The 12,317-nt window shown below is 36.4% G+C and overlaps 1 protein-coding gene across 1 annotated transcript in view; it reads right to left on the reverse strand.

Moving 5' to 3' along the window:
• Positions 1-888: 888 nt before the first annotated feature.
• HHIP (hedgehog interacting protein) overlaps positions 889-12,317 on the reverse strand; it is a 95,047-nt gene continuing 83,618 nt past the window's right edge. Inside the window, exons 12-13 of the mRNA XM_081813114.1 lie at positions 10,929-11,077; positions 889-7,715 (exon numbers count right to left, since the gene is read on the reverse strand). Of these exons, the coding sequence (XP_081669240.1) occupies positions 7,522-7,715; positions 10,929-11,077 (343 nt within the window). The 3' untranslated portion in view covers positions 889-7,521. The remainder of the gene's footprint in view (positions 7,716-10,928; positions 11,078-12,317) is intronic.

Below are 12,317 nucleotides of genomic sequence, written 5' to 3' on the forward strand. Positions count from 1 at the left end.
GGTGGGGAAGACCAGCCATGCACAGGAAACCCAGGGTGATTAGGAGCTAAGCTGTGGGGACACATCCTTCATAAAGCAGAAGGGCAGTGCCTGAGGAAGCCAGAACTCTGGGTTCTCCCAGGCCACTGTGGAATGAACTAAAGGATACTTTTCATGGGGTGATTTTTGCCTAACTTAAAACTTTGAGAGACTAATCTGATCTCAGGGACTGTCTATGAATAAGCACCTTATAACACTTTTTATTCTCTTAGAAATGATCATGTCTTAGGGAGAAGCAGCTTTTCCTCTCAGAGTGTCAAAGAGATGTATTTATTCAGGAAGAAAGGAGACCCAGATGAAATCATTTTGCTCTTCTAAAGAATATTGGCAGATTTAACATTTATGTTCAAAATAGCATATTTGACCATATATAAATCTTGCTGAGGTCCACTGAAAGCAACATGGCCAGGTCAACAAAGTTTTGGGGGTATCTGCAATCACCTTTTCTCATGTCTGGCCCCTTCTATGTGCTTCTTCGCTTCAGTGTGGGCACTCAACACTCTCAACAGCTCTTGTACATGTTCCCTTAGTGATTCTAACTGGCTTAAAAGGATCAGATTTAAGTCATTTACAACGTAGAATACATTTAAATCAGCATAACATCTTATGGCTATTCCATATATATATATATATATATATATGCAATAACTGATCCTTAACATTGACATATACTTTGGGGAATAAAGTTTTAAAATTAGAACATGAAAAATGGCAAAAGGCAAGAATATTTTGAAGAAGTAGTTTGGGTATAGAATATTTAAAGATAAGCGCTTATATCATCAGTATGAATATTTAGGAAAAACTTTTAAATACTAAAATAAAAAAGAATTTTAGAATAGCACATGTATATCAGGTCATAAGATAAAGTTTAATACATTTGATCATGTTAAAGGACACAAAACACAGCCAATCTAACCAAATTTCAGGCATGCATTTACATAAATATATTAAATTAAGAAAAGAAATTGTACACTTAAACATCCTTTTCACCTAAAAATCATTAAATCCACAGATCAACAATAAAAACCAATTCTCTGCATTTACCACTTCAAGATACAATCGTTCTATTTTAAAGATAACACAAATACACTTGTTAGAATTTATATGCATTATACATATATTATATATTACATAGATAGTGTGTATACATATGTAGTGTTTGTACAGATAGATAAATATATATACATGGGTGTGTGCACACATACAGATACACACAGATGTACTTTAGGTCATCTGTACTATTATTGCTGGATTCTAAAGTTGAGCTGAATTGGAGCTGGTTGGGTGTGATTATTGTCTTTTGCTTCAAACATGTTCATCATACCCACTGGGCTCACAGTCCCCCATAGTAAACGTCCTTGCCTTTTCTATAGCACATAATCATGCTAGGCACTTCAATAAATATTTGTGGAATTAATGGATGGAAGGATAGCTGAATAATAGAGGCTTGATCAAAGAGAACCGCATGTTATAACAACTGGGTTAAATAAATCAGATTAAGTCAAATTTAGAGGGATTATCTGAGCCAATGGCTTTGCATATTACTCTTCAGAAGCACGTTTATAGGAATCCCAACTAGTACCTGTATTAACTCTGCTCCCTCCAACATGTACCTGCTTTCGCTACTTGCTCCCACAGCTTTCCACCTCTTGACAGAAGTTCAAGCAAGGATTTGTTCTGGTATCTTTTGTGAATAAGGTTATGGACAAATTGTCCCATTTGTCCACAACTCAGAGGAAAATGAACAGCTAGGAAAACTAACACATGTTGAAAGAATGATAAAGTTAACTATTGTTTAAAAGTGGACAAAGTTAATCATAGATAAAACCAGGAAAGACACAGGGGTTTCTTTTCAGATATCTTTTATGCTTATCGATGATAATGATTTGATAATTCTTTCATTTGAATTAGATGGGTTTCTTTCAAATTAATAGTCTTCTTTAACATGGCCTAGGGAATCAAGCCCACCCCCCAAATTCCATAGTACCTTTGTATCATTTACCTTGCTACTATGTGGTTCTTGGTCTAAAAATGTCCTGTGAATATGAGAGATGGAAAATACTTGACTTTCCATAAGGTTGTCAATTCAATTTCTCAATAGTATAATGAAAAGAATATATTGATGTATTAATAATATTAGATTCTACTATGCATGAAATCTTCATTTATTCTAGGAAAAGCATGTCTCAGATTTTAAGAATGAGGTAAATAAATATCCAACATATATTTTGGGCAGAGGCTACGCCAAAACTGACAACAAATTATTCATGTGAATGGAAAGTATTGGCTAGTTGTTTTTTAGTGCAAAAGGAAATGTACAGGAATTAGCTTCTGTGAAGACAAAGCTTATTTTAAATTTATCCTTTATGAATTTCCCATCACTGTTAATGTTGTTTTTTCTATCCTATGTGCTAAAATGTGTTTTTTAACTTAAAATGTTATAGCCAATTGAGATAACTCCCCAAACATTTGTTAATTTGCATGCATATTTATACATGTATTTTGATTTTAAGTAATATATAATCAATGCAAAAAAATGTCCCGACTGAAACTTGATGTCTGACTTTGTGATATACAATGAGATATAACTTTAGAATTCATGTTGAATTGATACCTTTTTTTTTTTTTTTGGTAAGTCAATATGTAGTCTGGCAAGAAAAAAAAAGCAATAACAAGTTTTAGGCTTAAGGCTTTATGTTGATATGAGGAATCCATTATTTATTTTTTATTTTTTCAACCCACTTATATATGACCTTTACAAAAGAATGCAAGGTAAGTGATGGGTGTCTCTTGGGCTCATATGTAATTGGAGATTTTAAGAAAAGTGCTGATCCGATAGAGGAATGCACCTCTCCCTAGCAGCTAGGGAAAGTACCGCTCTGATTGAGAAGAACATGGCACAGCAACACTCATGCTCTCTTGAATACAGCTTGCTCTCCTAAACAGCTTTCAAACAATTTCCAAAACTTAGGAGAAGACATTTAAGAGAAAGAAGTGTTGAAGTGCGCTAGGATTAGTGTTTGGCAGGTCTTATGGTCGTGTTTTTAGTGTTTTTAATATCGAAATGCTTCTGTTCTTAGGTTTCCACCTTCTTTGACATCAGTAATTACTGGAGGCATGACTAATTTGGCTTAGTGTGATGAAGAGAAAGAATGTAAGATAGTAAACATGTTTCTTTAGGATATTCTAGAGGAACTTCCTGAAAGTATTGCCAGCATTCACAATAATGGGCCCACTAACTTCCTATGGGAGACACAGAAATATGTACATTTTCTGGGCATGGAACTTTGGTCTAATTTCTTTGCAAGTTCAAGTCTCATCCCAGAGGTGGGCAAAGAAGAGATTTGGAATAATCCTCTTCAAAATAGACTCCATAGAGATGGTCATGCCTGAATGGGAAATGGCTACTAACTTTTCCTGCTGTTAGCTCAAGCCCTTGCCTGGGATATTCTTTATGTTTTCTTGTTTATGAATGATGGCATACAAGCCGAACTGGAGCATCCAGGCTCGTGGTCATTTATGCTTTTGGTTATTTCTTTCAGTAACTGTAATAGATCAATCTAGCATATTCATATTTGTCTACTGTTCTTCATGATATAGCGTCTGAGCAAATTTGACATTGGGAGAGGGTATCTTTTAGGAAAATAAAGAAAAGGTCGTAACGAGCAATATCAATCACAACCTACCACAGGACATCTTCATTATGGGTGTACTGAGGACATATCTGTTTATTCAAAACCAATAGAAATGGAAGAGAAGGAAGAGGTTAAATGGAAGAAGGATACATTGGGGGTAGGTGGGAGAAGAGAGAGAGATAGCGACGGGGGGGGAGGGGAGAGATAAATACTATAGGTAACATTCTATACAGACATAAGAAACTTTAATTTATTGATCAGCCGACTACATCTGCCTATGGTATACCTTATTTTTCCACTTAAAAATTTGGGTTTGGTTTCTGTTTTCTGTTTCAAAGTTAAGAATGTTAGACTAATAAGTTTAAGTTAATGTGTACTTTGAAAGACCCTAGATGCAGCATCTAACCGTGTGTCTTACGCCTGGTAGGCTTGTTATACAGTTTATGATTCAGAGATAAAAGCAATATCAAAAGAAACATATTAAAGTTGTTAATAAACTGGTATGTAATCGTTTTCAAAGAAATCAGTAGAGAAGAGGTGCCTGCTCTGAAGTATATAAATGAAAAAGGGAATGGTTTTCTATTTAGGTTGCGTGTGTATTTGGTATGTGTAGGTTTCTCTGTTCCTTATGATACAGTCCATTAATCTGAGAAGACTTCTGAGTATTCTTTGTGATAAAATATTTTACAATAGCCACACTGAAAAAAAATTCCAAGAAGAAAAGGTATGGATGGAACTTCTTATCATCACACAGTTTTTTTTTTTTTTTAACTCTTTCCTTCTTTTCAGTTTAATGATGTGCCAATTCAGTTTTCTTCTCGTTACCTTACTAACTGGCAAGAAAAACAGGTTCTATCAACCAGGACAAGAGTTTGGCAAAAGCGGCGGTAGAAAGTTTTTCTCCAACCCTTTATAACTACCTTAACAGCCCTTCACATTAAATTGACACCCAAAGCTTAAGCTCCAGAATGGACAAAGGGATAACCGTACATTTTTCTATCTCTTTATTTTATCTTTATCTCACAAATCTACATTCATGCCAAGGACATTTTTCTCTATTCTGATTGTGTGCGTTAAGAACCAAGTAGATGTTGCCATTCGCATGACAAAACAATCACTTCTTCCTGGCTCATACTTGAATCCAATTCCTACCCGCCTTTCATGGAGCATTTAAGATAATTCTCCAGTCACATAGTTTAAAAATCTGATTAAAAACAAAAAGGTCAAAAGATTGTTTTTGAAATGATCACAGAGTTTAAAATTTCTAGCCATCAATTAGCCACTGCTCTTTACGTCTCTCCCAAGAAGAGAAAGAAATGACTCCAACGACTTGACTTTCTTTGCTCGGATTTAATATCCATGGATCTTGCTATCTTCTCTTTCAGAAGGTTTTGCTCTTTTATTCTAATGACTCACAATAGAAAAGGCAGTGACACCTGGGGTACATATGTTTTTCTAAGACATCTGAAACTCTTTCACTTGGGAAAGGACTGTGTAAAAAGTCTGGGCCTGGTCAATTTAATATAGATATTTTTAAATAGGAGGACTAATGGCAATATAACACCTTTTCTTTTGGAGAGATTCTTTTGGAGGAGATGGAAAGATTGTGTAAGAAGAAACCTCGGATTTTTTCAGATTTTGCTGAATCTATAGCGGTGTCCTTATTGTTTTCAGTGAAACTATGAACAGGAGAATGTGTAATAAAACTGCACAATTTGACAGATTTAGACAGCTGGCTCCCTCACCAGAAGTTCACATTTTGTTAATGTCACCCACGTTGAATAAGGGACGATTAGATGGTAAGGTCCATTTACAAAAATGGTTGTCAGGACATTTTTTTTTTTTAATTGTAAAACTTTCTGTGATGGAATTCAGTAAAAGGGCTATGAAGAGAAAGCAACGGAGACAAAAGACTGCTATTAACCTCCAGATGCAGGCTACTGCAGGTTCATGGCAAGATTTGTCACACTCTTGGGCCAATGAAGTGTTAGTGTGACTAGAAGGGACCACCCCTTTTCTGGGGTAAGAGGGCAATTTGGTCTCCATGCTCATTTAATCCTGAGACTTCTTTGAATAGACTGTCAATTGAATCTAAATTGTGCAAAATTATGCATGCACTTTTTAATGCAGGCTATTGTTCACTAAGCACTGAACCAAGGTTTCTCAACCCATTTCCATTTGGCATGAGGTCACTTGAAACTTAAGTAATCATATATGGAAGACAAGAGCAGTGTACTTAAACAACCTTTCTACATAAACGCTCACTGTGCTTGAATTGAAAATCTCTCGCCTTAAAACAATAGAGAAATACTAGTTACACGATTTTATTCTTTTTAATTGAGGTTCATATTCCTATAGGTAAGGAGCAGGTTTGGAAAGTCAGCCTATGTTGCATAATCTACACTAGTCTCCAGTTTAGATTCTGGAAGAACAGATGTTTATAGGACAACCTAGAGTGGGTGTGCACATCACGATAGATGTTTTCTCCGTAGTGCAAAGAGGCCTTATAATTTTGTTATGATCCGAATGTGGAGCGCTGGCCTCAAAAACCATTAAGAAAAATGTCCATCAGACTTTTTGCTGCTTTAAATTAAAACATGGCATTTCTTTAAAAACCTGAACAGAACATTTACAGAAATTTATTCATACATGAACCAAAGAGGATTTTCATTGAGTTCTAAAGGAACATATACATTAAAACCCATATTTGGCAAGAATTATTATTTAAAAAATTTGTACAAGTGACAGCTTACATAGCCAAGATTTGTTCAAAACGAGTGAGCGCTTCTCCAGTGAGGTTCGTTCAGTGTGAAATCTGCAACATTCTAATCACATATACACTGACAGTCTTGCTATGCACTTTACATATGTTTAATGCTGGAATTTTATAAGGATTGGCTGTTTTCTTGCTTTTTCATCCGTCGTTAATGATTACATGTTGGCACAAGGATACATTGCTAGATTAGATCCACAGCACATTAAAGACTGTTTGCTTTCTCACTCCCCTTCTTTCCAATTAAGTTGGTGAAAAATGTAACTTTAGTATTTTACAGGACAGGGCAAAGGTGTTTCATCTAGGTGATGTCTATATTATAAAAATAAAATAAAAAATATAAATAGGTAACACAAACCCAGTGCCTATTGTTAGATACAATATATAATAAAAGCAGACCTTTTAGGAAGATTGATTTTAGAATATGCTGTTATGATTTAATTATAAAACACTTGAAAACAATCTTGAGATTAAACTAGAGTAACCAGATTTCTCTGCCAATAAAAAGTAAGTGGGTAACATTCTGTAATTGGATACATTGATACAAATGAAGATTACAATTTTATATCAAGTTGCCCATTTAGAAATTCATCAGGGAGTTCTGAAACATTCTCTCACATTATAATCCTTTAATATAAAAATATTGCCTTTTTTTATTAGATCCATCAGATTGCACAGTAATGTTTCAAAACTCCATTAAAGTTGACTTTGGTTATTACAGACAGAAAATTCCTGGGAAGCCAAATAATCTCTTCTGGTGACATAAACATTCCGTTATCAATTTACAATGGAATTTCTGTGTAAATTACTCCACACAAGGAAATATATATTTTTAAAACCCATCTGTTATGCAACCACGCGTATAGGGGTTGTTAGTGTGTGTGTGTACGTGCCTTTGTGAACAAACGTGCCAATATACACACACAGAATCTGCACATTTCTGTAAATTATTTTTAAATTAATAAAAGAAAATGAAATCACAGGAAGTGTGTAGTAGGATAACAGTCTTTCTTTTTAATGACAGGATAAAAAATAAATGCCCATTGGAAAGGAATATTCAAACAGTCCCAGAAACTATACAATGTAACTTGTTAGATCCAGCAAATAAGATGTCATGTCAATGATCTGATCAAGAATACCTGCCCTGGTCACTCGGCGGATGTTTCTGTCCACTTGTTCACACTGAGGACCGAGATACCCTTTTTTACAGAGGCACTTGTTCGGTCTAACACAGACACCTCCATGACGACATGCCGGCTCACATTTTGCTGGGAGGGGAAAAAAAAAAAAAGCAATAAAACCACACTCTCATTCTGTGTGTCAGAAACAGTGCCGAGTACGAGGCCAACAAATATTTGATGAGTAAGGGAAGGGAGGGGGAGGAGGTAGCCAGTCACAAAATGATCCAAAAGATGATAAATACGAGAAGGAAAGATTTCCAAAGCCACAGTTATGTGCGGGCTAGACCTCAGTAGAGAATGGGAGACATTTCCAGGGAAGCAGAGATCATGGGAGACGAGTTCAATCCCTTCCGGAACTGACTCGATTTCCAATGAGGATTCCGGCTCTTTCAAACCCATGTGCCACTAGGGTGTTTCCAACAGAGGGCCTTCCAAGTAACTCTAGGTTCCCATTCTTCCAGGGTAGGACCTTAAAATGTGGGAAGGGCCTGGCCTGAGAGGGAGGCCTAGCGGCTTCAGCCTCTCCAGTGCCGTATAAAGGCACGGTCAGTTCTCAAGTTAGGTTCGAGGGGTTATCTCCCATGGGGACTCCCTTGGATTCCTCTTTTCCTTTGCTCCTGGGGAGTGCATTATATTGCTTCATCTCTGATTACACTTTGTAGCCCTTCTTGGGGCAGTGCAGTTGGCCAGGGAAGGATATTCTTAGCAATCCTTTTCAGGGTTACTCTACACACAGGATCTCTTCATATAAGGATTTTTGCCACCACAATATAGGTGGGAAATGTAAAGATTTACTGCTGGGGCACCTGAGTGACTCAGTCAGTTAAGTGACTGGCTCTTGGTTTTGGCTCGGGTCATGATCTAAGGGTCATGGCTCCATGCTGGGTATGGAGTCTGCTGGAGATTCTCCCTCTGCCCCTACCCCACTGCTGGCACACTCTCTCTAAAAAATAAATAAATTAATTAATTGTCTAAAAAAAAAAGATCTACTGCTAAAATGAGATACAGAGACAAAATTGGTTTGTATAAGTTAATTGCATTTTACTGATGGGATAAATCTGTAGACAGAATCAAATTCTGTCACTGTAGACAGAATCAAATTCCTTGAACACGTTTCTTTACACTTTTGGGGGACAGCGTTATTTTAACCTTTTCAAATGCATTAATCAAAACCCAGGGGTCTGTGGCTGACAAATGGAAAAGAAAAAACTAGAGAATAATTAGACGATTTTTAAAAATTTGTAGGCAATGAACTATGTTAGTATATGAATAAAGTTCTTGCTTGGGTCAAAAACATCATGAATAGATTACCTTTATAAAAGGGTTCTGGTTTATCTTATATATTCAAACTATTTAAACTGACTAGTAGAAAGATTAAAGTACTTTATTGAAATAAAACTTCATGTTATCTCAAAGAATGTCTATTTTCATTTACATCACTTATTATTATTATTATTATTAATATCTATAATGTAATGTATAATGCCACCTATATTCAAAATAATTTGGTTATGGGGTTCCTGGGTGGCTCAGTGGTTTAAGCGTCTGCCTTCGGCTCAGGTCATGATCCCAGGGTTCTGGGATCGAGTCCCATATCGGGCTCCCTGCTCAGTGGGGAGCCTGCTTCTCCCTCTCCCTCTGCCTCTCCCCTTGCTCATGCTCTCTCTCTCTCTGTATCTCTGTGTCTCGAATGAATAAATAAAAAAAAAAAATAAAAAAAGCAAAACAAAATAATTTGGTTACCCTCAGTTCTAACATACTATTACCAGAAGGTACTCAGTAAATTTTTGTTATCTGATAACCTGAGGTGACTTAAGAGGTTAGGCAAAATACAAAGTAAGAAGTACAACAGAATGGACACTATTATAAAAGAAGCAGAGAGAATAGGTATTGTCAGTCATTAAAGGGAGCAGAAGAAAGATATATTATCAAGAATTAGAATATTTGTGCATTTGAAGGCTGATTCTCATTTTTTTGTCAACTATGGAAAAAGAAGACAGAATGGGTCAATAAAAGGTAAGCATTTGTTTTAACTGATGTAATTACCTAATTTTGGTAGAGCTTTAATTATGATAGCTCTCTCCTAGATATATAACCCTAGTAATAATCAACCAGGTAGTGTTATCCCTGCTGAAGCAATTTAAGCTTAAAATGTATACTGTGTATGTGACTTTAAGTGTTGGCTACATTTTGTTAGATGATGTATAGACAAGTTATGGTTATCATTTTTGGAACAAATAATATATGTTTAGAATAAAGGAAAGATAACATTTAGGCATTAAAGATAATATTAAATATGAATTTGGAACACATTTTCATTGGCAAGAGATACTTTAATATCTGAGATAGCAGAGCTCAAGTTCTTTTGTAAGAATATGCATACGCTGGTTGTTGAAAATGCATTAAAAATGCATTTATCCTTATGGAAATCTTTCCCAGTTTTACTGAGAAATAAATGGCATGCATCGCTGTGTAAGTTTCAGGTATAAGCATGAAAGTTCGGTTTGCGTATATTCTGAAATGATTCCCACAACAGATTTAGCAAACACCCATCACCTCATATATAAAAGAAAAGAAAATTTCTCCTGAAAATGCATTTTTCAACACATACTTTCTTAAACTAGGTATCTGAATTTATCCAATTTTCTTCACATCAAGCAGAATGTAAACATCGTTGCATGTAATTGAGGAAATCCCTGGTTAAAGGATAGAGTAACCCTGGAATAAATCTCTTCTGCTGTCTCTGAGTAGCTGCACACCTAGCTGATGGGTCACAAAGGAGTGGCAAAAAGAATTAAAAACCTCATACTGTGCCTCCAGGTAATTGCGCTTTCCCCTTTTATTTAATAACACCCACTGAAAAACCCTGCTTTTCAGGCACTGCCGCAAGAAAGCAAGCAGTCAAGTTAGGGCGGGCATTTATGGGGTGTCTGGAAAATGCTGGCACTTGGAGAGGGGCTTTGCAAACACGAGGTCATTGGCTGGTGTGAAATCTCAAACCTGGGACTGAGAGGCTGTACAGATGATCGCGTTGTGCTGTGTTCATTCTGTACTTTCTGAAAGGACTTGGTTATTTAAAAGTCTCTTATGTTTATGATTAACCTTTAGAAGTGCATTGTTTACAACAGGAACATGGGAAAGATTTCATTTACAAGTTTAGAAACAGATTGAGCCTTAATATGATAAATGGCTAAATTCTGAACCGTAGATCATACTAGAAGAAAGAGCTGACATTAAGTTCTTGAGTTCCCAAGGACTGTCCCATGCCCGGTCTTTCCTGGGGACAACAGAAACACTCACCAATTCTGCAGAAGTCCCCTTCCCATCCCGGGGTGCAGCAGCACTTGCCCGTGGGAGTACAGTAGCCGTTCCGACAGAGCCGGGAACACTCCGACGTCAACGTCTGCGCAGGTTCTACCGTGGCTCTGCATTCCTCAGGCATTAGAGGTCTGCATCAGAAGACAACGGTTCCAAGTATATGTTGGTTGCAAATCAGGATTAGGATGAAACCCAGTGATTTTTGTCGCTTGCAAAGCATTTCCTTTGCTTTCTAAGGACACCTTTCTTTTAAGCGGCTCGGAAAGATTGACAACTTTCTGAGAGTGGAAAATCCACTCCAGGGAGGCAAAATCTAACTAACCAATTTTGAACCAGAGAACATACTAAACATTATAAGAAACTTTATCACAATCAAAATTCATTGATTAAAACTGTAATTATGTTGATATTTTCCATTCAGTAGCTAAACATTTCTAGCAATTACATTTCTTAAAATAAAGACGTACCAATATTTTAAAATGTGTTTTTCCCAGATCTACAAAAATTTTTAGGAATAGTATCTGAGATAGTTTTTGCTTGTTTTTGGCATATTTGGTAATATCACAGAGCTGAAGGCATTCATCTAAATAAGCACTTGCAGCCTAAAAAAGCTTGGGAATCAATTTTTGTTTCATTTCATATTTTTCTTGAAATACCTGTCTCAGACTGATTTTTCTTGAAGGGAGATCTCTGTACTGTGTGTGTGTGTGTGTGTGTGTGTATGTGTTTACTATTGACTCAAAATTTCAACCCTTTATGCAAAAAATAATCCATATATATACATTTTCAGATTTTTTATTTTGTAATGCTATGAAGAAAAAGAATGCTATTAGCAAACAGAAACAAACATCGTATCTGCTAAGTAAAAAGTCATAGACTTTAATTGCTCTACCACTGCCATCATTTAGAGATGCCTTCAGAAGATTTTTATGGTTCTTACTGTTTTTGACAGAAGAGGTTGTCTTTCAGGCTGGGTGAGGCTGGAAGCATGGTCACAACTGCTCATTAACTAATCTCAGAGAAACAACGCGCAGTGGTACTCCTCCATCAGTCCCTTTTGCCTGCGCTACAGTGTGGTGAGAAGGTTCTTTTCAGTTCAGGAATGTAAACAAACGGTCATCACCGCTCAAATCACCACCATTAAGATGGCCAAGGCAGTAGGACTCCTTAAGCACCGTAACAAAGAAGGTGATAATTATAGGTCAAAGCCACTAAAAGAAGTAAATGATATAGCTTTCCAAGATAAGCAAATAATTTGGCCCTGTAGACTCCAGTTTTCTTGAGATAGGTTATCCTGTTATGTCCTTCTGGCAATAGGAAGTGGTAATACCCTGGGGCCTGACTTCAGGCTATTTCTATAATGACTCAAAA

The sequence above is a fragment of the Leptonychotes weddellii genome, chromosome 2, assembly GCF_054177405.1.
Source record: "Leptonychotes weddellii isolate Sample4059 chromosome 2, ASM5417740v2, whole genome shotgun sequence".
Taxonomy (NCBI): Eukaryota; Metazoa; Chordata; class Mammalia; order Carnivora; family Phocidae; genus Leptonychotes; species Leptonychotes weddellii.